This window comes from Hemicordylus capensis, chromosome 3 (assembly GCF_027244095.1).
Source record: "Hemicordylus capensis ecotype Gifberg chromosome 3, rHemCap1.1.pri, whole genome shotgun sequence".
Classification (NCBI taxonomy): domain Eukaryota; kingdom Metazoa; phylum Chordata; class Lepidosauria; order Squamata; family Cordylidae; genus Hemicordylus; species Hemicordylus capensis.
In genome coordinates, this window is record NC_069659.1 from 24,077,416 (window position 1) to 24,100,132 (window position 22,717).

General features: G+C 44.3%; 1 protein-coding gene across 7 annotated transcripts in view; it reads left to right on the plus strand.

Moving 5' to 3' along the window:
- CNTN5 (contactin 5) overlaps positions 1 to 22,717 on the plus strand; it is a 1,193,410-nt gene that overhangs the window by 570,521 nt on the left and 600,172 nt on the right. For all 7 annotated transcript variants that reach the window (XM_053307214.1, XM_053307213.1, XM_053307217.1 and 4 more), the window contains one exon: positions 3,955 to 4,084. In XM_053307214.1, the coding sequence (XP_053163189.1) occupies positions 4,030 to 4,084 (55 nt within the window). In that variant the 5' untranslated portion in view covers positions 3,955 to 4,029. The remainder of the gene's footprint in view (positions 1 to 3,954; positions 4,085 to 22,717) is intronic.

The window sequence follows — 22,717 nt, forward strand, 5'->3', positions numbered from 1 at the left end:
TGTTGCCTTAATTCAAACTGAGAGGTTCTCCCTCTCTCCATAAGAGGCTGTTAGTCTGTTTGTCGTTTTCTCAGCCTAAGTTTGTTAGTCATAAATACCAAACTCTTGTTCCTCAGTTAAAGTTGGTGTCTTGTTCAATTACTTATAGAGGCTAAGTAATTTCTCTGTAGCAGTTCTCATTCTTCCCTTGTGTGAATTTTTAACCCCAGCCAAATGAACAATCTTGCATTTCCTTCCAGAAGCTGGATGGCAAGCTGTTTTGTCCATTGAGCAATCACACACCAGCTCTGTTGATCAGTTGGAGGCCTTGCAGCTTAACTACAGTACAGTAGAGACAACTAACTATAAACTGGGGGGGACACATGGGTGCCCTTTGAATTTTATTTCTGTAGCTGTCTTTCTGTTGTAGTGTTACCCCTTCCTACAACACTAGGAAATGTACAATAGAAAGCATGTACAATATGGTACACACAGTAACCTCTTAATGCACTGTAGTAACATTATTTCCTCATATTCCATTTGTTCGATTGCCCGGGATAAATCATTGTTTAGAAAGTATCTGGGAAAATGCAGAAAAATGTTACAAGAGCAGCTGCTGAGGCCAGCATCCATTGTAGCATTGGCAGGATCAGTGGCATGGTGGAACATACCAAGAGAGGAGAAAATAAAGGGGAAGATGGCAGACCAGACCTGGGTAATTGTAACGCCCCAGTTTGAAATGAGAAAACAAACGTTTGTACAGGGCAAATGGGTGTCTTTATGGTCTAAAACACTTATGTCTAAGTAAGTGCTACAATTCTTGCACTAGCAACTTGGAAATTTCCTAAGAGATTCTGAAGAAATTATGTTGTGCTACTCCCCTGCCTATATATGTCTGACAGAATTTCAAATATAGAGAGTTAAGAACAAATTGCAAAATGCCTCTTTAAAAGGAGGATATCTTGGTTCTCTCTGGAAAAAAAATAGTGTGAAAATATTAAGATCCGACCGTTAAAAGCATACAGGTGGTATTCTCTAGATGTTTAGCAACACTTGTTGAATATCTTGCATTTCTAAGGGATCTAAACTTGATTGCTTCCTGCCAAGGAACCAGCATCGCTTTTAGAAATTTTCTAAAACTGGGAAGATAAAAATGTGGGCTGGTTCATGGGGATATGTGAACCAGAATGTAATAGCTACCTGTCTGTAGCCTAATCAGTCTTGGCTACGAACTCGGGCTTCACACAAATGTTGGTAATATAATACTGTTTAATAAATCTGTTATGTATAGGGCTGTGCAAACTCCCCATGACACTATTTGATTTGTTTTATAGAAACTCATTAGGCTTCCCTTGAAAATTTTCAATTGTTTGTCCAAGGGAGGAACCCTGAAATTCTCTTTACATTTTAAATTTTAAATTACATTACCAACCCAAGTCACATTCAGCTCCCTGGCAGGGCTCCTAACACCGGAACATAATACCAAGTCAGACCACTGGTCCATCTAGCTCAGTATCCTATTATCTGAAACTGGGGGATTTTAATATCTGTAGAATAAGAACATAAGAACAGCCCTGCTGGATCAGGCCCAAGGCCCATGTAGTCCAACATCCTGTTTCACACAGTGGCCCACCAGATGCCGCTGAAAGCCTACAGCAGGAGCTGAGGGCATGCCCTCTCTCCTGCTGTTACTCCCCTGCAACTGGTGCTCAGAAGCATCCTGCCTTTGAGGCTGGAGGTGGCCTTTAGCCCTCCAACTAGTAGCCATTGATAAAGAATTGTGGTGTGCTAGGACAAGGCAGTGGAGTGGAATCAGGCAGTGGAGTGGAATCAGAAATATTATCACACCAGCTATTTGGGTATGAGGTTTCACCCATCACTACTCCTGCAAAAAGAGCAAGGAGCCACAAACTAAATGACCAAGAGCTTTCCAAGACAGCAGGCTTCACCATGGGTTTATTGCGAGTTTGAATTTGCTGAAGAAAAAAATTGATTTTTTTTTAAACCCAGACATAAATCTAACATGCAATGAAAAACCTGAATCATACGTGAAGTGCTCCGCAATATCTCACATGGACTTTGGCGCGAATCTGACCGATGTGCAAGCGCACACGCTCCATTCCAAGTTAAAAAACCCCTATCTGGAAATGCTCTATGTGGAGAGATGCTCTACTCCTGGGGACAAATGTTATCTCGTGCTACCCAGCCCTGGTTGCTAGGTAGTACATCCTTGGTGGGGAGCATATTTTCCCAACAAGTTAGCAATGAAACTTTGAAGAGCTGTAGTTGGAGCACCAAAAATGCCTTCTATTTCTGGTTTTCCTGCTGTTTTATTATGGCATTTTATTGTTTCTGTATTTTTATCCTGACTATAAGTTGCCTGAATAGAAAGGTGATATTTTAAAAACCTCCAAATATAAAGGTGTGTTCACTCAAAAATGAATAAAGTTAGATCAATGGGTCTTCCTCCCAAAATATGGATACGATTGCAGCTGCTCTCCTTATATTTTTCACTAGCCCCGAAGTCTTTCCATCATTAGCCTATATCTGTTCAAAGAGCTTCAGAATCTTAATTCACAATTCCTGTGCCAAAACATATATTCCACTGTGTAAGGAGAACACTTGGGGTGGGGGAGGGGAGAACATATTGGCCCTGAGAAAAGTTAAATATTCATGGAAAATACTTATTTCCCAGAGGCTTGGCCATCAAAATATTCACAAAAGAGATAACTCACCAGCTCGGGGAGCATGCTGAAACACAGATTATCACAGAAGGGAAAAACAAAGGCAGCTGGTATTAATATTTAATTGAGGAGAGATCCCTCCAGAGACCTAGATGAGCTGCAGGCACAATGTGTATGAAGTCACTTGACTACGAGGTCATTATGCTCTCTTTTAGGGTAGGAGTCGATACCCATAAATACCTGCTCAACAAGCCCAATCAAGGTTGTGTAGAAGGGAGCACAATCCAGCATTTGTCACTACTAGAGACTTCACGTAGGCTGACGTCGTATAGTGACCACTACTCTCAGAGCTATAGTTAGAACAGAGCTGCCACTGAATTTCACCTCTGGCAAAATCTAAAGTGGATTTGCAGGATTCTGCAGTAGCAGAATATCTGTAATAATAAGTTCAATGGCTTATAAAATGATTCTAGCAAAATCAGGTCTGGTCTGTGAACTGAGGCTGGAATGGAACAAGCCTCCTGAACAGGGGCTGGAACAAGGTGGTAGGGTTCTGAATGGATAAATGGATTGTGTCACAATTTTGAAAACTCCCTTGCATAAACTTCCTTGCAAAAAGAAAACCGACACAGCAGGAAGTATATTTACTAGGGATGTGCCGAAATGCAATTTGGTTGTCCAAGTCACAGGCGTCTCCATTTAAAATTGAGGGCTTACATAGCCCCTTTAAAGTGGAGGAGAGCAGGTCTGTATCCACTCACAGCCATTGCCACCATCCCGGCATTTCCCCTAGCTATGCCTGTGCCACGTCAGAGCATCTCCTAGCTGCCCGCACACAGCACCATGCATGCACAGAGGCCATGTTTGTGTCAGCGCCATGCAGTATGTGGGCATAGCTAGGGGAAGTAGTGGCAATGGCAGCAAGCGGAGGAGGAGCAGGTATGGACCTGCTCTTCTCTGCTTTAAAGGAGCTGTGTATGCCCTTGATTTTAAAGGGAGTTGCCCATGATTCAGACAACTGAATCATGTTTCTGCAGATCCCTAATATTTACCACCACCACCACCACTCCAGTTGCCCTCAGTTCATAGTTTAGAAAAAGAAACTTGCAGTGGCAAATTATGAATGGAATGCGTAACTTGGTCCTTCGAGTACCTTGAACAAGGCCACCCAAAATGCAGGAATCAGCGCTGGCAGTCTGTCTGCATCAAGTATTCATACCCGTGAGAATATAGGAGCGATTGCAAACTAAAGAGAAAGTACTTATCAAAGCACCGTGTTTTGTTTCACTAGGCTGTGTTTTAATGAAGAAACATCAGAGCTGCTAACAATCACGCAAACGGAGGCTGAAGACCTTTGAGGCAAACCATGCAGTCGTCATGGCAGCTCATGCTGTTACTGTCATTCACTAGCTGTCTTACAGGTAAGAACAAAACTCTTGCACTATCGTTTTGACTTGTGTTTTAAGGCAACACAAAAGCAAAGAAGTTTTCAAAGACAAACAATACTGAAGGAAATGTCCCTTCACCTATTGCATGGGCATGAGTAAAGAACACAGGACTGACAATAGTTCTGTGCTGCTATGTTTGTCTCAGTAAGTTGGTTAAATGTTGAATATTATGGGCACAAGCCATAAAGTGTTCCTGGGGCTACAGGCAACTGGACCCTCCAAGCCCCAGGAACACACAGGAACCATAACGACGACAGTGGCCCCAGTGCTGTTTGGGTCAAACAGAACAGCTGCAACAATGCTTGCTCAGACTAAATCCCACCCAGTACTGGACAAGCAGGGCACTCTAGTTTAAGACTCACCTGAAATGCCCCAGTTGAAATGGGTTGTTTTAGTGATTTTTTGAGGGTGAAATTGGGACAATAAAGGAGGATTACCAGCAGTGAAAGCAATGCTACTTTTCTAGGTAGCTGCCTCCCCACTGCCCTGCAAAGAAGTCCACAAAGTTTGCTATGTCGTGACTTATTGCAGGACTTGTTGGGCGAGGGAATGGTAGCTTCCAGTTGGTGGCGGCCACTGTCACTGAAAAATAGATCATGATGCCAAAAAATAGAGACACAAGTAAGGTGGTCTCATCCCTTCACACAAACCATGAGGCTCTTCACACGATTAGTGTGAAGTGCTGTAAGGGGGTTTGCGGCTCTGTCACAGAGCTGGCGGGGATTGCGGGGATTGGGGGCCGCACGGCCCCCAGAAGTTCCAGAATGCCCTACGCAAGCCTCCCCGGTCAGGAGTCTATTCATGTGTTGCTGCGCGCCACAGCAAAAAACAACAACAAAAAAAACACCCTCTGTTAACCTCATCTGTGGGGAGGGGTATTTATGGAGGCTAGCTGCGGGGAGCCGTGCAGCTCCCACTGCAGCACATGATCGCCCAAATGCTGGCTAGGTTTCCTTAGCCTGCTTCTGGGTGATCGTGAGAATAGCCTCCCTCAATTATAGCTGAACATTTTTTATGGGAAAGGTCTCGGTTTAATTCTCCTCCAGATCTTGTTCATCTGATTAGGAGCTGTTACAACTGCTTTGACCAATCACAGCAGCTCATACAGAAGGTGCACACTGCTTAGACTTGTGGCCACTTGGAGTTATGACATTGAACTTGGCAACATATTTGTCAGAGGGGAAGCTATAGGTCTTTTTGTCCATTTGGAAATGATAGTAGTACTCCTCAGCAGTGTTCTCTCTGACTGTTTTCATCTGTGTGTGGAATAACTTTTGTTCTGAGCAACAGTGTGCGCACACATGTATTCAGAATGGGGCCTTCCTGATTCAACCTGAGCAAGATCTAAAATTAACTGAGTGGACATCAAAAAACACATGAGTCCACACACACCTTAGAGGGAACACTGCTTAGCATTTGTGTACAAAACATTTCTGTGTTTGAGAATTATTCAGCTTTGGTGAATGGACTCTCTGAACTGGTTGCCATGAAGCTGCCATTTTGTTTTTCAAATCACAAAGCATTTACATCTGGATGGAGTGCAAGTTTGAGCTTTATGTTTTTGCCAGATTATTCAGATGACACCATGAACATAGAGATACTATGAATGCGGAATGGGGTGGGGAGAGACTATTACAATCAGAATGAGTGTGTGTGTGTATGCTTGGCCTTTGTTACAGAATATTCTGAAAATCCACCATCATGGAATTCAGGATTGTTCCATTGTTCTAGTGAGCCCTCATTATGCATTGATCTTGATTTTGGTATTTGAATCTTTGCGTAGGATGAAAGTCTGCCTGGTTTGTTTTGGGTTGGTATTTTTAACCTTGTCCTCTTTGTTAAACTAAATTGTGTACATGTTAGTATTCATGTTTTTTTCCAGATAGGATATTTCAACTTTCCTCAAGATTTTGACATAGGATGAAACAAATACTTGGGATCAATCTTTCCCCTTCCCGTAGTAGGGATAATTCAGCACATAGCTTAATTGGTTTCAAATTCAAAACTTTCTGTATGCCATGTTCCGCTGTGTGTGTTTCTGTGTTTCTGTCATGATTTTGCTTGCAAAAAGAACATCTTGTCTCACTATCTGTCTTGGTTTTTCATCACTGGCATTATTCATTAACACCAACAAATTATGTTGCTTTGTGCTTGGTGATTGTTTCATCTTTTCTCATAGGGATTATTACAGTCTGATAGGGTTCATGATGCAGCTCTATGAAGTGCTTGACTGGTTCCTAAACTCTCAAAAACCTGCCAGAAAACATAGGTCTTTACTATTTTGAGAAGATTCCAGTCGACTGGATAATATTTTCCTGCCCTGACCACTAGGAGGAGCCCACAGGGCACAAGGGCTAGGAGGTTGGTGAAGAAACAGGTTGGAGCTACACGACCTTGACTAGATCCTACCAGACAGGATGTTCTGAATTGTCTGGAGCTCAAATGAGCCCTTATGTGCTCCCCTGGATCTGACTGCCCCTCCAGAGCGCCATCTCCTTCCTAATAAAAGGAGAGACTAAAGATGTAGACCTCCTGGAGCCTTGGACTCCTCTGCCTCTCAGTTACCACTTACCTCCCACCTAGCTTACTGTCTACAGTGGTGAGCAGACACTGGGGAATATGAGGGCCCTGATGCAGACTCGGGGCCACTTTCTCAGGGAAATAGGTTCTGTGGAGGTTGCTTCTGGGGGTTCTGCCTCAGGAGTCTCTAGACTTCTCAGTAACGGGCTCTGTTCTGTGGCCTGGATCCGGCATCTTTACAGCTGGCACTGCTGGCCTTTCTGGTCATGTTAGTTACTCCTCTGAATTGCAGTCACCCCTGCCGCCTTCAGACTAGGATGATAATTCTATATGCCACTTTGTTCTTTATCAAGTTTTTAAAAAATAATTATACATGAAAGGATACTTGTTTATATTAAGTAGCCTTTTAAAAGTTTGTATTAAATATTAATAAAAACAAGATTGCTGCTGGGCTTTGCTAGGGAAGAAGTCCCACAAAGTCAACATACAAGTTCTGTAACACGTATACACTAGTCTCATTTCAGAGGGTGGCGACACCAGAAGTTGGACCCTGTTCAAACATGACTAGTTTACTATAAGCATATTTGTATCCAGGCTAAAAATTTGGCCAAGCACAGTGGTCAAGTGAAATATACATGGTTGGCAGTACATTTTTGAAAAGGTGACATTCAAAGGGAGGATCAGGGTTCCTCTCAACATCTGAGAATTTTCAGTAGAAGCCAAACATATTTCCATGCAACAAGTGAAATTTGTCAGCAATTTTGGCACAACCCTAGAATGATAATAACTCCCGCTGTTATAGAATAAATGCAAAGGTGAGGCCTACTGCAGATGGTTAAAATTAGACAGTCCCACTATTCAACAGGTCCTAGTCAGGGCAAGTTCAGATGATCTGTGAAAAATAAGTAAGGGAAAAGCAGTAGTTTCTGGTGGGTGTGCACTTCCATTCATTTTTGTAGCATCTGAACCTAGAAATGTTAGGTGGGGGATGTTTAAACCCCTCAATCAACCCCTCAATTCATAGCCGACATTTGAATTTGGTTTAACAATGTTGGGTGGCTGCGCAACCCTCAGGGACATATTGGCTGGCATAGAGGACTTCCTGGAAAAGGGGATGGCATCAAAAAGTGTCTCTTCCTTATTGTATCATGTAGATAGTTGAGAAGTTCTTTTAGGCTGCTGTCTTGTTGCATTGGTGCATCCATTCTCTGTATGTCAGCCCTTGATAGATCTGATTATAGATCTCCCTCATCTGATGTATTTTGGTCTTTAATCATTTATTTTTAGGCTTACAAAATTCCATATATTATCAGCTGTTCCAATCTGTATATTTCTCAAAAGAGACCATGCAGCCCCTTTGAAATGTAAACCACAAAGAAAGTATGGGATTAGCATTACAAAACAATATTGCATGGCATTTAAGAACTAAATACTAAGCAGAGTATTAGTCTAAAGAATCACAAGACACTGAAAGCATTAGCCAGTCACCTAGGAATGGTGTTTAAAATTAAATACCTGTTCTGCCTTTTTGTTTTCAGTTACTATTGATTGCTGCCAGGTATGCATTGAGGTCTGTGTTATCCTCTTTAATTCATTGACTAGATCCCTAGATTTATCACAGCTTTGCTAAAGAAGATTATTGTATAAAAACAATGTTTGCTTCTGTGTTATTGTGCAATACATTTACCCCTACAAATAGATTTGCATATCTTTGAATATGCATGAGATAATTGCTGCGCCACCCACTGTTTCTAGGACATATTATTCACCCAGTAAGTGTTGGCTAGCAAGATACCCATAATTGTGATGGTGGGATATCTGTGGAGGGAGGCCATGTCAGGGGCATAACTATAATAGAGCAAGGGGAGACAGTTGTCTGGAGACCCACTGCCTTGGGGGGGGGGCCCACAGGGAAGTCACATGACTGACTCCCCCAGCTGCGCACTCACCTGGGCTTCCTTCAGTTGTATTCATCCTCCGAAACTGATGTGAGTGTTAAGACCTGGAGCTACCAGAACAGCATGTCTTTCTCTAGTAACATTAAATGACTTGCATCATCCACAATTTACAAAACCTTTAAAAAATAATTTAAGATGATGTTCTATTGTGGCACATAGGTTATATATATATATATATATATATATATATATATATATATATATATATATATATCACTATGCTTTTTGTTACCACTATTCAGCCTCATTTAAGATTTATTTACTTCATGAGCTGAGTTTCAGTAGGGGGAGGGCATTTTAAAAATCTTGTCTCTGAGCCCACTCCAACCTTGCTACGCCCCTGGGCCATGTTATGCAGGGATGCCTAGGAACTGTACCCTGGGATACAGTAGGGCAGTTCACATGATGAAGAATTGGGTGGGAGAAGGCTCCTATGCTAGTTCAGGAACTGTGTGCATTCCCATTTGCCGATTGCCTGTCAATTTAAAAACAAGGTTGGAGGCACCATCTGTGACATGTGTTCGGTAGCAGCTTTGTCGGAGGGCTTTTCATCCTATCTCATTTTGCTGAGTACACCATCATGGATGCCACCTCCAATATTGTTTGTAACTAACAATTGCCAAATGGGAGCATGTGCAGCTCCCAAACTGGAGTAGGAGGTGTCTCCTGCCCTCCATTGTGCAGACTGCCCTGTTGAATTCTTGCTACTGAGTTACCATTGGTGATTGCTGGACCACCAAACATCAGGGGTCACATTGGGCAAGGATTGCCCATACCACAATGCTTTCTTCAAGCAAAACGATCTTCCAGGAGTGAATGGCAGCTATTCAAATATATATATATTTTAAAGATCAGTTTCTATCTGCACTTTCCTGCCAGGACCCCAAGATCACTTACAAAGAAAAAATAGCCAGTCGTTAAGACAGCAATACTCAAGGATCGATCAAAAAGGAATGCCAGCTTGTGCAGTGTGAAATACCCAGCAGGGAGAAAAAACCACATTTTTACAGCTCATTGTAAAAATGTGTTCCGCAAATGGTGAAAGAGACTGGCGGGCTTCTAGATTTGTGGTGCCATGACTAAAAGGGCCTTGTCCTTTGTGCCCATCTACAGTCCTTCTGGCATGTTTCCTACTCTTAGGTTATATTTAGTGTACTCCAAGCACAAGAGCTCCATCTGCTGCAGGCATCCCCAGTATATCGGACAAAGGGGAAGTCTTGCCCCAACTCAGCTAAAAACCACCACTTTTCCCCATTATACAACAAGAAAGGAGCCTTGCTCATGCTAGATATGATGGGAATGGTTTTTAAATATATACTAGTGGAATACCTGTCACCTGGAGCATGTGATGTGGGAGGGCTTTTCTATTGCATAGACTCCTGAAGACTGCAATCCCCTAAGGAGTTAAATATCAGTGAAGATCACCCAGTGTGAAGGGCAAGATTTCCCGTCATTGCAGTGTTGCAGACCAGGGAGATCTGAGTTCAAATCCCTGTTCAGCCATGAAACTCACTGGGTGGCTCTGGGCCTGTCACTTATGTCTCAGCCTAACCTACCCCAGAGGGTTGTTGTGAGGATAAACATAACCGTGTACAACTCTCTAGACTCCTTGGAGGAAGAGTGGTACTACTCTAAATGTAGTAACATAAATACATAAGTGTAACAATTGACTAGCCTCCATAGGAAAGAACGGCAGTCCATTCACTTACCTGGGATAAATGAAAAGATGCCCTGTTTGGGTGCAGACTAAGCCTATTTCCTGCCCTTGTTGATCTTGGCCTTAAAAATCAAGTCTGCCTGTAGCCCCACCCTATGTCACATTCTATTTCCTGTTCTCACCAGAGTGTGATGGAATTTGGCAGAGTGGGATGGGGAATTGCCACCTTGGCTGATACATATATAGCTGATAGGATCAGGTTTGGTGGTGAAAGTAAGCTGTAATTCTCACAATGCACTTTTGGCTTTGTTCCTTTTGACATTTGATCACATTGCTCTACAATTACGTCTGTGCTGTATTTCTGCAGTCACTGAGGCATGTTAGCTGCTGAAAATACTTTCTTCTATTGATTGTGTTCCACATGGTCCACTTGCAGACCGTGTTGTGAGGCAGCACTTAAATATTAAGGGCATAAGAGCACAGTGAGAAAGAAGAAAGGACGGCTATTCAGCATAGGTGGCAGAAACAGGGCGATGCCCCCAAATAAGTAACTAACCCCACCTCATTGCTAACCCTATTGGAAATTAAAATAAGGCTGCAGTCCTAAGCATGCTTACTTCTTACTTAACCATTAAATACCATCAAAACTAAACAGAATTATTTCAGAGACAGCATATTTGGGATGGGAGCAATAATCTGAAATATAGAGTTATTTCTCTTTCAGAAATATAATGTATGGTACAAACCCACAGACATGCACTTTGCTCCCATCACAGAAATGCACTTTGCCTCTCCTGTGCTCCCCACAGTCTTGTTCTATGCCACTACTGTTATTCAGCACAGGAATATCCTATGCTGAATGACATATTTATGGTCCCAGTGTTTAGGGATGGGCATGAATCGTGATTCAAAGTGTGATTCGCAGCACATCTCCGGCACCTTTCAAACAGAGGAGAGCAGATGCATACCTGCTCCTCTACCACTTGCCGCCACTTCCCATAGCAGCTATCATTGCACTCCTGCAGTGCTCTGCCTAGCTGCCTTCGCAAGGCGCTGGCACACATACAGCTTCCATGCATGTATGGAGGCCATGTGTGTGCCAGCATCATGTGAGGGCAACTGGAGAGAGCACCGCCAGCGTGCAATGATAGCTGGGGGAGTGCCGCTGCTCCAGGAAGTGGCAGTGAGCAGCAGAAGAGCAGGTATGCACCTGCTCTCGGGTTGAAAGGTGCCAGGGATGTCCTGCAAATCACACTTTGAATTGTGTCTCGTGCCCACCCCTACCAAATTTCCTGCATATCCTACAACAGTTTGGGGATGAAAACAGGAACTTGCAACAACAAAAATCTCCTATCAAAGATTATTGTCCAAATTCTCCACCCGCTATTATACATTGCTGAAGATAGAGTTCCACCTGCTCTGTGCTGTGCACTGCATAGTGCTTTAGTTACGTGCAACGAATTCATCTGCAGGTACACTAGAGACAGGAGGCATCCACCCACCCACTTGTGCATTTAATTACTATAGACTCTGGGAGGGACCTGGATCCTGAAGAATGACAACTCTAACAAATCAGTGCCAAATGGTGGTGGTAGTGGTGGTGGTGATCAAGGCTTCCCCAAGAGGAAAAAAAGTGGGACAAAATAGGTTAAGTGATTTATGAGGGATAAATTCCAGAAAATATGGAAAGTTGGAGCCAATGTTCCCACCCTGAATGACACCAAGGGAGGAAGTAGGTGACCTAGGCTTTTATTTATCTCATTTGCCTGTATTTCTTCAGACACACAGACACACGGCCAAGTACTTATCCTTTCATTAATCTCACGCCTAAAATTTGTCATAATTCAGGAAGCCACTCCTCCCTTTCATCTGAAGTAGCCATCTTCATCCTAGAATACTCTCTTTTGTGGAGTTCATCTGGCTAGATCTTTAGAAGATCTTATTAGTCCACTTGTCCTTAGGAATCTGAGGGATGGAAATATATCAACTGTTCTTTCTATCCTCTTGTTATTTTCTTTTGGTTTTTTGTCTCTGTGTTTTAATGTGGCTTAATTTTCTGATTGCATGCATTTCTAATGTATTTTATGAGCCACATTAAGCCTCCTAGTGTACCCCAAAGCAAGATTTTTAAAAAGCAAGTACATGCATTAATAAATAATATCTGCCATGAAAGCTGCAAGCACACCTCTAACCACTGTTGTATTTTGTTAAAAGCCATGAGTGAAATATAGGATTGAGTGTTAGGAACATTAATCAGAGAAAATTAATGTATCTAATTGCTCTCAAGCCTATATTTCATTCATGGCTTCTAACTAAACGCAGCCGTTTCTCTACACCAACGAGCCACATGTATAGGCATCTGCTCTGGGTCCCCAAGTAGGATGCTTCAAATCAGAAACAGCAGGGCTTTGCTGAACAGCCGGTCAAACCACTTATAAAGCAGTACCAAAAAAACTGCCCTTAAGAGATGAACACGTGTAGAACTAATGCAAGTTTGAGCACCCTGCCTGCTACTCTAACCTACAGCTGCTGGTGGGAGAAAGAACTTGCATCTCTCTTATTAAGATCCCTCCCTCTCCATCTGGCAAGTTGGAGCCTTGGAGTGTAGCTGACAGGAGAACCTCTGAATGCTTCCCAAAACCTGCTCAACATGCAGTATTCAGCTTCCTAACAATCCCTGCCAGCATCAAAATTCATTGCCTAAAGGATCAAAAAGTCATTAACCAAATCCCATCCAATATGTATGCCTCCCATATAGACAAAAGTTGTTTTCTGTTTCCTTTCCTGCACCTTCTGTCCAGTTTTGTCAGGTCCAGCATATGCAAGAGTTTGACCATTTCTGCAAGTTTGTTTTTCAGCCCAGTGGACAGGTAATGCACTCATGAAAAGAGACCGCCTGCCATTTGGTTAGCCTGATGTTGAAGTTATCTCATTTCCTTGAAAAATGCATGGCAAAAAGTGTTAGAGGTTTGGCGATCATTCATACGGCTAGGCCTTCCTATACAGCGACATGCCTCAAGATCTACTTTGCAACAAAGTTGATGGCTTTGTTGTTTAACCCCTCAACACACTGGACACTTCGTAGCATACAGAATGAAGGCCAGTGTGGCCTAGAGGATGTACCTGAGCCATATTAGACTTTCTTTGTAGACTCTTGAGGCCTACGATGCATAGAGGAAGTGGCAGCTCTCAACAACAACAAAAAGAGGCTTCTGGGCATGGGAGATAGACCTAGAGTATACCAGGAACATCCCATACCCACCTCCCTTGTAAATTAGAAACATAGGAAGCTGTCTTATGCTGAGTCAAAACATTGAGCAATCTAGCTTAGTATTGTCTACACAGACTGGATGCAACTTCTGCAAATTTACAGCCTTATCTTGGAGATGCCAGGAAGGACCTCCGATTCAGCAGCCTCATCCTCTAAGGGGAATATCTTGCATAAAGTCTCCCATTCAAATGCAAACCAGGGCAGACCCTGTTTAGCAAAGGGGACATCAGAACATAGAAAGCTGCCATATACCAAGGCGAGTCTCATGATCAGTGAGACTCGCCGAAATGAGGTCTGCGGGGAGAACAGGCTTAGCCCGCTCTCCCCACAGACGATCGCCTGTGGAGCCCTGGGTGGCTGGATCAGCCGTCCACACGACTTCCAGCTCCGTCATGGAGCAGGGCATCCTGGAGAGACCCCCGAGCCCAGAAGGCTGCTTGCAACCTCCCGGTCGGGGGTCTACTCATGTGTCGCCACATGCCATGGCGACACACGAGCAAAACGCCGAGTTTAACGGAGTGCTCGCTCCATTAACCTCAGCTAAGGGGAGGGCTATTTTGGGAGGTTTGCTGCCGGGAGCCGTACGGCTCCCGTTGCAGCACACATTCACCAAAAAGTGGGCTGGGCTCCCTTAGCCCACTTTTTGGCGATCATGAGTATCGCCTCACCGAGTCAGGCCATTGGTCCATCTAGCTCAGTATTGTCTATATAGGCTGGCAGGAGCTTCTCCAAGCTTGCAGGCAGGTGTCTCTTTCAGCCCTATCTTGGAGATGCCAGGGAGGGACTATGGGATCTTCTGCATGCAAGCAGGCAGATGCTCTTGCTAGAGAGGCTCCATCCGATAAGGGGACTAACTTACAGTGCTCATGGATGTGATCTCCCATTCATATGCAATCAGGATGGACCCTGCTTAGCAAAGTTAGCACAGGACATGCTTGCTGCCACAAGACCAGCTGTATTTCTGGAATGTGCCCTGAATCTGCCTGGGAGCAGAAGGTCCCCAATCTGTTTTTAAAATGATTCGTCCCTCACCCGTAACTGTATTTCTAGCAATTCAGATTCAGCTTTGTCATTCACTTCCCACATCTCCAGATCTTTTGTTGCCTCTCAACTCAGTCATTTTACTGAAAACCTGAGCTAGTTCAAGGTTGCAATAATATAGGGACCATTCCTTCATAATGTGATCACATGTCACTGTGCAAACATGTATGAAGGAACATCGGTGGAGTCAATGACAATGATTCCTTTATATGTATCCCTTGACTAAGTGAGAGGGTGGTGTTTGAGAAAGAATCACATAATAGGCCCTGCCCATGTTGTTCCCATGGAAGAGATCTGGTATTGTGGTAGTAAGCATGCTAAGCAGGGTTTGCCCTGGTTTGCATTCAGATGGGTGACTATATGTGCGCTTTGTCTGCTGTAAGAAATTCCCCATAGGGATGGTACTGTAAGCTTAGGGATAGAGCATCTGCTTACATGTAGACATTCCAGGTTCACTCCCTGACATCTCTAGGTAGGACTGGAAGAGACTCTTGCCTGAAATGTTGGAGGGCTGCTGCTAGTCAGTGTAGGCAGTAGTGAGCGAGATGGACCAGTGGTCTGACTCGGTATAAGGCAGCTTCCTATTTTCCTTCATACATATATTTCAAGAGAAAGTATGTAATCACCACTAGTTCCAGGTTTGAGGGAGTCCTTGGCAACTGCCCTCTAGCAGGATTTCTCCTAATATGTGAACCCCTTTAAGACTGTGAGGGGGCTTATCTTGGTGATGGATCTTTTTAGTTCTTTGCTGTTGGCTGTGGCAGTGACAACACCAATAGAGCTCCTCTCAGCACCTGCTGATTGAAAGCCACTATTCCCCGCAACCAACACCACAATGTCCCCAACACAGTGTTGTGGGGCATTGTGGGGGGGAAATGTTGACTGCCATTTTGTGTGGTAGGCTGACAGTTTCCCCCACAATGACTTATATTGGGAGGCCTCAGAGAAATCTGTCAGTGGTAGGCCCCAGCAACTGCCTGAAGGTACTGTACTGGTCCTGCTTGTGGTTCCACACACACACACACACACAAATGGTTCTGACAGTAATACATGTAGCTGATGGAAGAGTGCCTCTTCTGGCTGCCTAGCAACCAGAACATCGCTATACTTTTATTTACTATAGCCCCACAAATTGGCCAAGCAACAGCAGCGGAAAGGCTCAACCATAGTCTCAGCACTCAACCACTGGGCTAATCCTTAGGAGAAATACCCCATTTCTCCTGTGAGTGAGTTGACCCACCATAGGGAGATGACCCACCATTTATTGCTTCCAGAATATGGAAGCGGGGAGCAAAGGAGGACAAAGTAAGCAGTTTGGTATGCTAAGTTGGCAGCTTGAGGGACATGAATGAGGACTGGACTGGTGCAGCCAGGGGTGCCAACTGATGCAAGGAAATATCGGGGAAGTCTGAGGACCCAGCTGATGTCACAAGTGATCTCACAAGTGTGAGATTGGAGATTGAACAGGACAGCTGAAAGGGACAGGATCTGGGGCATTCATTTATTTATTAAAAATCCTGTATCCTGTTGAATCCTCCCAGAGGAACTCAGAGTGGCTAACCAATTATACATAGAAATCACAGCATTAAACACACACACACACACACACACACACACACACACACACACACACACAACACTTTTAGAGCAGCAACCAAAAAATTGATTTAGAGGCAGACATAGAGTGTATCTAAATGGCCCAAGTAAACAAGATGGACTTCAATTTCTGCATAAATACAGACCGTGATGGGGACAAATATATTTCCTGAGGGAGAGAGTTTCACAACATGGAGGTGACCATTGAAAATGCTCGCTCCCACATTACCACCAACCTCACCTCTGATGGCATAAGAACCTCCCTGTATGATCTAAAGGGTCTGGCAGAATCATATGAGAGAAGGCCCTAATACTCTTTAGGGCCAGATATCTTGCCCTGGATACCTTGGCCCTAAGCAGCATAGGGTTGTAAAAGTAAAAAGCTAACTAACTGTTAGAATCCTCTGTGTGTGGCAGGTTTAAAACCCAGTATGACTAGTAAAGGACCAGGAACTCAAGAGGACAGTGTGGTAGTGGGTCGAATATATTAATATTTTACCCATGCAATATGCCTGAGATGGGCCCGCGAACTGATGTAGACACAATGATTTTGAAAGTGAATGGTTGAATGCAGTGGTTAAGATGCTTTCCCATCAGTTTTAATCTGTCATATTGCTTTTTGTCCTCTTCCTGTGTGGCATAAGTCATTTCATACAAGCAGCTACCACAGCAGGTGCTGAGCAGAAAACGTGTTGACAGACTCTACAGCGAAGGCAAAGATTCATCCAGCAGCAAAAAGCCTCTCATCTGCCCTTTGACCAGTACTCAAAATCTTGTTTTGAGGTACATAAAGGAATGACTCTTGCCCTTCCCTTCCTCTGTAATGCAGGGTACACATTTCTTTCCATAAAGAGAGAGAGAGAGAATACCTTGGCATTGCTGTCTGTAGCAGCTTCAAGGTTTTTATGGTGTGAGCAGCTGTCTGTAATAAATAGTTATAGTATATGTGCACACTGATTTTTATGAACTGATGGTACTTGTTATTTGACCCAGTTCATATCTGTCCACTCTGCAGCAAACCCATGGTCAAGTCCCAGACGGATCCTATGATGTGTCTGCAAGGGAGTCACAGGAACGACATTGTTCTTTCCTTTGCCAATATAGCTCCTTCTTAAAGTGGGTTCACACAATTATTGGTTCTTCTGACTCAATTTACTTGAGGAAGATCCACTGAAATTAAAAGGACAAGTTAGGCATGCCTAATTTCCTTGTAATTTCAGTGGAGCTCCCTTGCATAAATTTAGTCAGGATGTCAGTGATTACATTTTGTGGGTTGACTGTAACTATTATGTATGAAGTAGAAAAGGCTGAAGGCAGGACTGAGATCGACACCAGTCTGCATCCACCGAGGAAGCCAAGACTGGTACTTAGGACTGAGTGGTACTTAGGACTGTTTGGTGATATTTCAGAGGGTGCAAAGTATACTCTGAAAAAATAATGCTCCCCTTGGAATTAAATGTCCCTTTGCTATGAAACTGCAATTCCTTGCTGTTTTGGGCAAAGCATTTGCAAAAAAGAGAAAATGGATTGTTCTGGGCATTGCTTCTCCCATTGTTCCCATTTCTGAGTAGCCCTTGCTGTTATTTATCCATACCCTTGTCATCTCTCATTGTGAGTACTGCAGTGCACTCTACAAGGGACTGCCTTTGAAGATCTTTCAGAAATGTGGCCGCAAGAGTCTTGACAAGATATTTTGACTACATCATGCAGCTGCTGCATTGGCTACACTGGTTACCAGTGCGTTTCCAGGCACATTCAAGGAGCTGGTTTTGACCTTTAAAGGCCTTTCCAGATTATTTATTTGTTTATTTATTTATTAGATTTATATACTGCCCTTCCAAAATGGCTCAGGGCTGTTCACAGCATTATAAAAACAATTAAAACAAATGCAACTAAAATCAAACCATTAAAACACAATAAAACCAATAAAACAGCTAAAAGCCCTGAAAATCAGGGCAACAATTTAAAACAGTTAATTGTTTAAAAACCCTGGAAGGCCAGGCCAAAGAGGTAGGTTTTAAGGGCTCTCCTGAAGGACAGCAATGATCTCGAATTACGAATTTCTGCAGGGAGTACATTCCACAGGCCAGGAGCAGCTACAGAGAAGGCCTGCCATTGCGTTGCCACCAGACGAACTGCTGGCAACTGGAGATGGACCTCCTCAGATGATCTTAACATGCAGTGGAGATCATGTAAAAGAAGGTGCTCTCTTAGATAACTCGGACCTAAGCCATTCAGGGCTTTAAAGGTAATTACCAGCACTTTGTATTTTGCCCGGAAACATGTCGGCAGCCAGTGTAGCTGTTTCAAGACAGGCATAATATGGTCTCTCCGGGTTGCCCCAGAGACCAATCTGGCTGCTGCATTCTGAACCAACTGAACTTTCCGGACTACATACAAAGGCAGCCCCACATAGAGCACATTGCAGTAGTCGAGCCGGGAGGTTACCAGCTGATGCACCACTGTTTTGAAGTCATCCTCTTCAAGGAATGGGCGCACCTGTCAAATCAGCCGAAGCTGATAGAAAGCACTCCTGGCCATGGCCTCCACCTGATATACCAGGGTGAGGTTTGGGTCCAGGAATACTCCCAAGCTGCGCACCTGCTCCTTTTGGGGGAGTGAAACCCCATCCAGAACAGGGAGATCTAACTCCCTCAGATTCTGAGCCCCCACAATGAGCACCTCCGTCTTGCTTGGATTCAGCTTCAATTTGTTCTCCCTCATCCAGCCCATTACTGTCTGTAAGCAGGCATTTAGAGAATGAGTGCCATTTCCTGAAGATGAAAAGGAGAAGTCAATTTGGGTGTCATCAGCATACTGATAACACCCAGCACCAAATCCCTGATGACCACACCCAGCGGTTTCATGTAGATATTAAAAAGAATTGGTGACAGAATGGAGCCCTGGGGGGACTCCATATAGCAGCTCCCATTTTGAGGAGCAACTGTCACCAAGCTCCACCCTCTGGAATCTACCCAAGAGATAGGAGCGGAACCACTGCAAAGCAATGCCCCCTATCCCCAACTCCCCCAGGCGATCCAGAAGGATAACATGGTCGATGATACCGAATGCTGCCGAGAGATCCAGAAGAACCAGCAGAGTCACACTCCCTCTGTTGATTCCCTGGTAAAGGTCATCCATCAGGCCGACCAAGGCTGTCTCAATTCAAAGCCAGCCCTAAAGCCAGATTGAAATGGATCTAGATAATCAGTTTCCTCCAAGACTGCCTGGAGCTGGACGGCCACCACCCTCTCAATCACCTTGCCCAACCAAGGGAGATTGGCCTGTAACTGTCCATCACTAAGGGATCCAGAGAAGGCTTCTTTAGGAGTGGTCTAATCAATGCCTCCTTCAAACAAGGGGGCACCCTACCCTCCTTCAGTGATGCCTTTATGATATTAACTAGGCCATCTCCAACAATCTCCCTGCTAGATAGAAGCAGCCAAGTTGGGCAAGGATGCAGAGAACAGGTGGTAGGCCTCACCACCCCAAGCAGTTTGTCCACATCCTCAGGAGTCACAGATTGAAACTGATCCAATCTAATACTGCAAGAGGGATTGCTGGACACCTCCTCCATAGACCCTGCAAAAACAGTGGAGTCCAAGTCGGCCTGAATACAGGAGATCTTGTTTGCAAAAAAACCCATTAAAGGCATCACAGCAGACCGACCCCGGGGACTGATTGGAAGTAGAAGGAGCAGAAACCAAACTCCTTACAACCCTGGATAGCTCCGCTGAGCGCGAACCTGCAGCCGCAATGCACGCAGACCAAAAGCTCTTGTTTGCTGCATGCACTGCAACTGCATAACTCTTCAAATGGGTCACATGCTGTATCCTGTCAGATTCAAACCAAGTCTTCCTCCACTTGTGCTCTAGTTGCCTACCCAACCACTTCAGCCCCCGCAACTCCTCAGTATACCAAGGGGCCATTTTTGCAGCAGGTCGGAAGGGATGCTTAGGAGCATTCATGTCTACTGCCCTGAAGACATGGACATACTGTTCCATGTTCCATGTTCCCACCAGGGCATCGATAGACCACCGGCCGCACCAACATCAAAATCCTCCAAGGCCTTTTGAAATCCCACCGGGTCCAGCAGCCTTTTCGGACGGACCATCCTAATAGGTCCACCACCCCTGCAGGGGTGGATTGCAGCTGTGAGACCAACCTTAACCAGGTAGTGGTCCGTCCATGACAATGGGGAAATGACAGGATCCCCCACCCACGGAACACCCCCCTGATCTGAACAAAAGACCAAATCAAGTGTGTGGCCGGCAATGTGAGTTGGTTCAGAAACTAATTGGGATAGGCCCATAGTTGTCATGGCCGCTATGAACTCCTGAGCTGCACCAGACAAGCCAGTCCCAAAGTGGATATTGAAGTCCCCCAGCACTAAAAGTCTAGGAGACTCCAACACCAACTCCGCGACCAGCTCCGTCAGCTCAGTTAGGGAGTCGGTTGGGCAGCGGGGTAGACGGTACACCAACAAAATCCCCAATCTATCCCTAGTTCCCAGCCACAAAAATATGCACTCGATACAAGTCAGCTGTCTCACAGGGGCCCTGGTGAGGGAAATGGTATTCTTATGGACCACAGCCACTCCACACACACCCCGCCCAAATCCTCTAGCCTGCTCCATGACAGAATAACCTGGTGGGAGAAGCTGAGCCCACACAGGACCACTCACCAGGTTTCAGTTATACATGCCAGGTCAGCTCCCTCATCCACGATCAAATCGTGGACAACTTCAGTCTTATTCTGAACTGACCTGGCATTACAGAGGAGCAAGGCCAGACTTTGTGGGTAGTTGGGGCTGCTCCCCGAGGCCTGAGAGTTGACAGAGCAGTTGGAAGTGGAAACAGTTACTAAACTACTAATTCCCTTCCCCTGTAACGGCCAGCTGCTCTGCCAGCGCCAATTCTTGGATTAGAGCCAAAATCTACCTGAAAGAACACCACCTCCTGTTTGAATTTGCCCACCCTATAAGATCTTTCAAGCCACCTATTGGCGCAACGGGAAAGCAACCTGCCTAGAGAGCAAGAGGCTGTTGGTTCAAATCCCCGCTGGTGTGTTTCGCAGAATATGGGAAACTCCTATATCAGGCACAGCGATATAGGAAGGTGCCGAAAGGCATTGTCTCACACTGTGCAGGAGGAGGCAATGGTAAATCACTCCTGAATTCTACCAAGAAAACCACATGGCTCTGTGGTCACCAGGAGTCGACACTGACTTGATGGCACAACCTTTCCTTTCCTATAAGATCATTTAAAGAAGCTTTCTGGTACATCCTGTCCAGGGGCGTAGCAAGGTTGGAGTGGGCCCAGAGACAAGATTTTAAAATCCCCCCCCCCCCACTGAAGCTCAGCTCATGAAGTAAAGGAATCTTAAATGAAGCTGAACAGTGGTAACAAAAAGCATATCTATCTATCTATCTATCTATCTATCTATCTATCTATCTATCTATCTATCTATCTATCTCCTATGTGCCACAATAGAACATCATCCTAAATTATTTTTTTAAAGGTTTTGTAAATTGTGGCCGATGCAAGTCATTTAATGGTACTAGAGAAAGACATGCTATTCTGGTAGCTCCAGGTCTTAACACCCACATCAGTTTCGGAGGATGAATACAACTGAAGGAAACCCGGGAGGGTGCGCGGCTGGGGGACTCAGTCATGTGACTTGCCTCTGGCAGGGGGCAAGGCAGTGGGCCCCCAGACAACTGTCTCTCCTTGCCCTATTATAGTAATGCCCCTGATCCGGTCACCTTCTGAAGCTCAGTTTGTGGAAACTTGTGAGCAAAGTTTCTAAGTGGTAGCCCCTCTCTCTGGAACTACTTGATCTTTGGATGACAGCTTCACTGACACTCTTTAAAAATAATTTGAAGATGTTTCATAAAATGTTCCCCAACTGGCCCTATCCACCCCCAGCACAGCATCACTCCAGTGGCTGTTGCTGGTGTCTATCTTATGATACTTTTTAGATTGTGAGCCCTTTGGGGACAGGGATCCATTTTATTTATTATTTCTCTATGTAAACCGCTTTGGAAAAACGGTATATAAATGTTATTGTTATTGTTAAGATCCCAAGTCTTGCTATTTGTTGGTTTTTTAAATTGTTTTTTATGATGATTTATGATACTTTATTATTGATGGTGCTTTGATACTATCAATCAATTTTTATTACAGCCATTGGCCAGCCATGGAAGCTGCTTTGATGTTTTTATAATATTTTTATTGTATTTTTAAACGTTTTTGTTAGCCATCTGGATATACATTTTTAAACGAATAAATACAATTAAGGAATAAGTGGGGTAACATTTGGTGTCCTGCTTCAGGGGCCAAAATGTCTTGGGCCATGAATGATCAATATGAAAAAATGAGGGGGGAAATAGGAATCTCAGGGACCTTTTCAAAAGAGAAGACAAAAATAGCTATAAGTGAATATTACCTGGAGAGGAATTTTAAGCATATGGAGCAACAACTGAGAAGGGATGGATACACAATAGGCTTAAAAAGTAAGCTGTTTGTTATTTGATAGTGCTATCATGTGCATTATAGTTCACA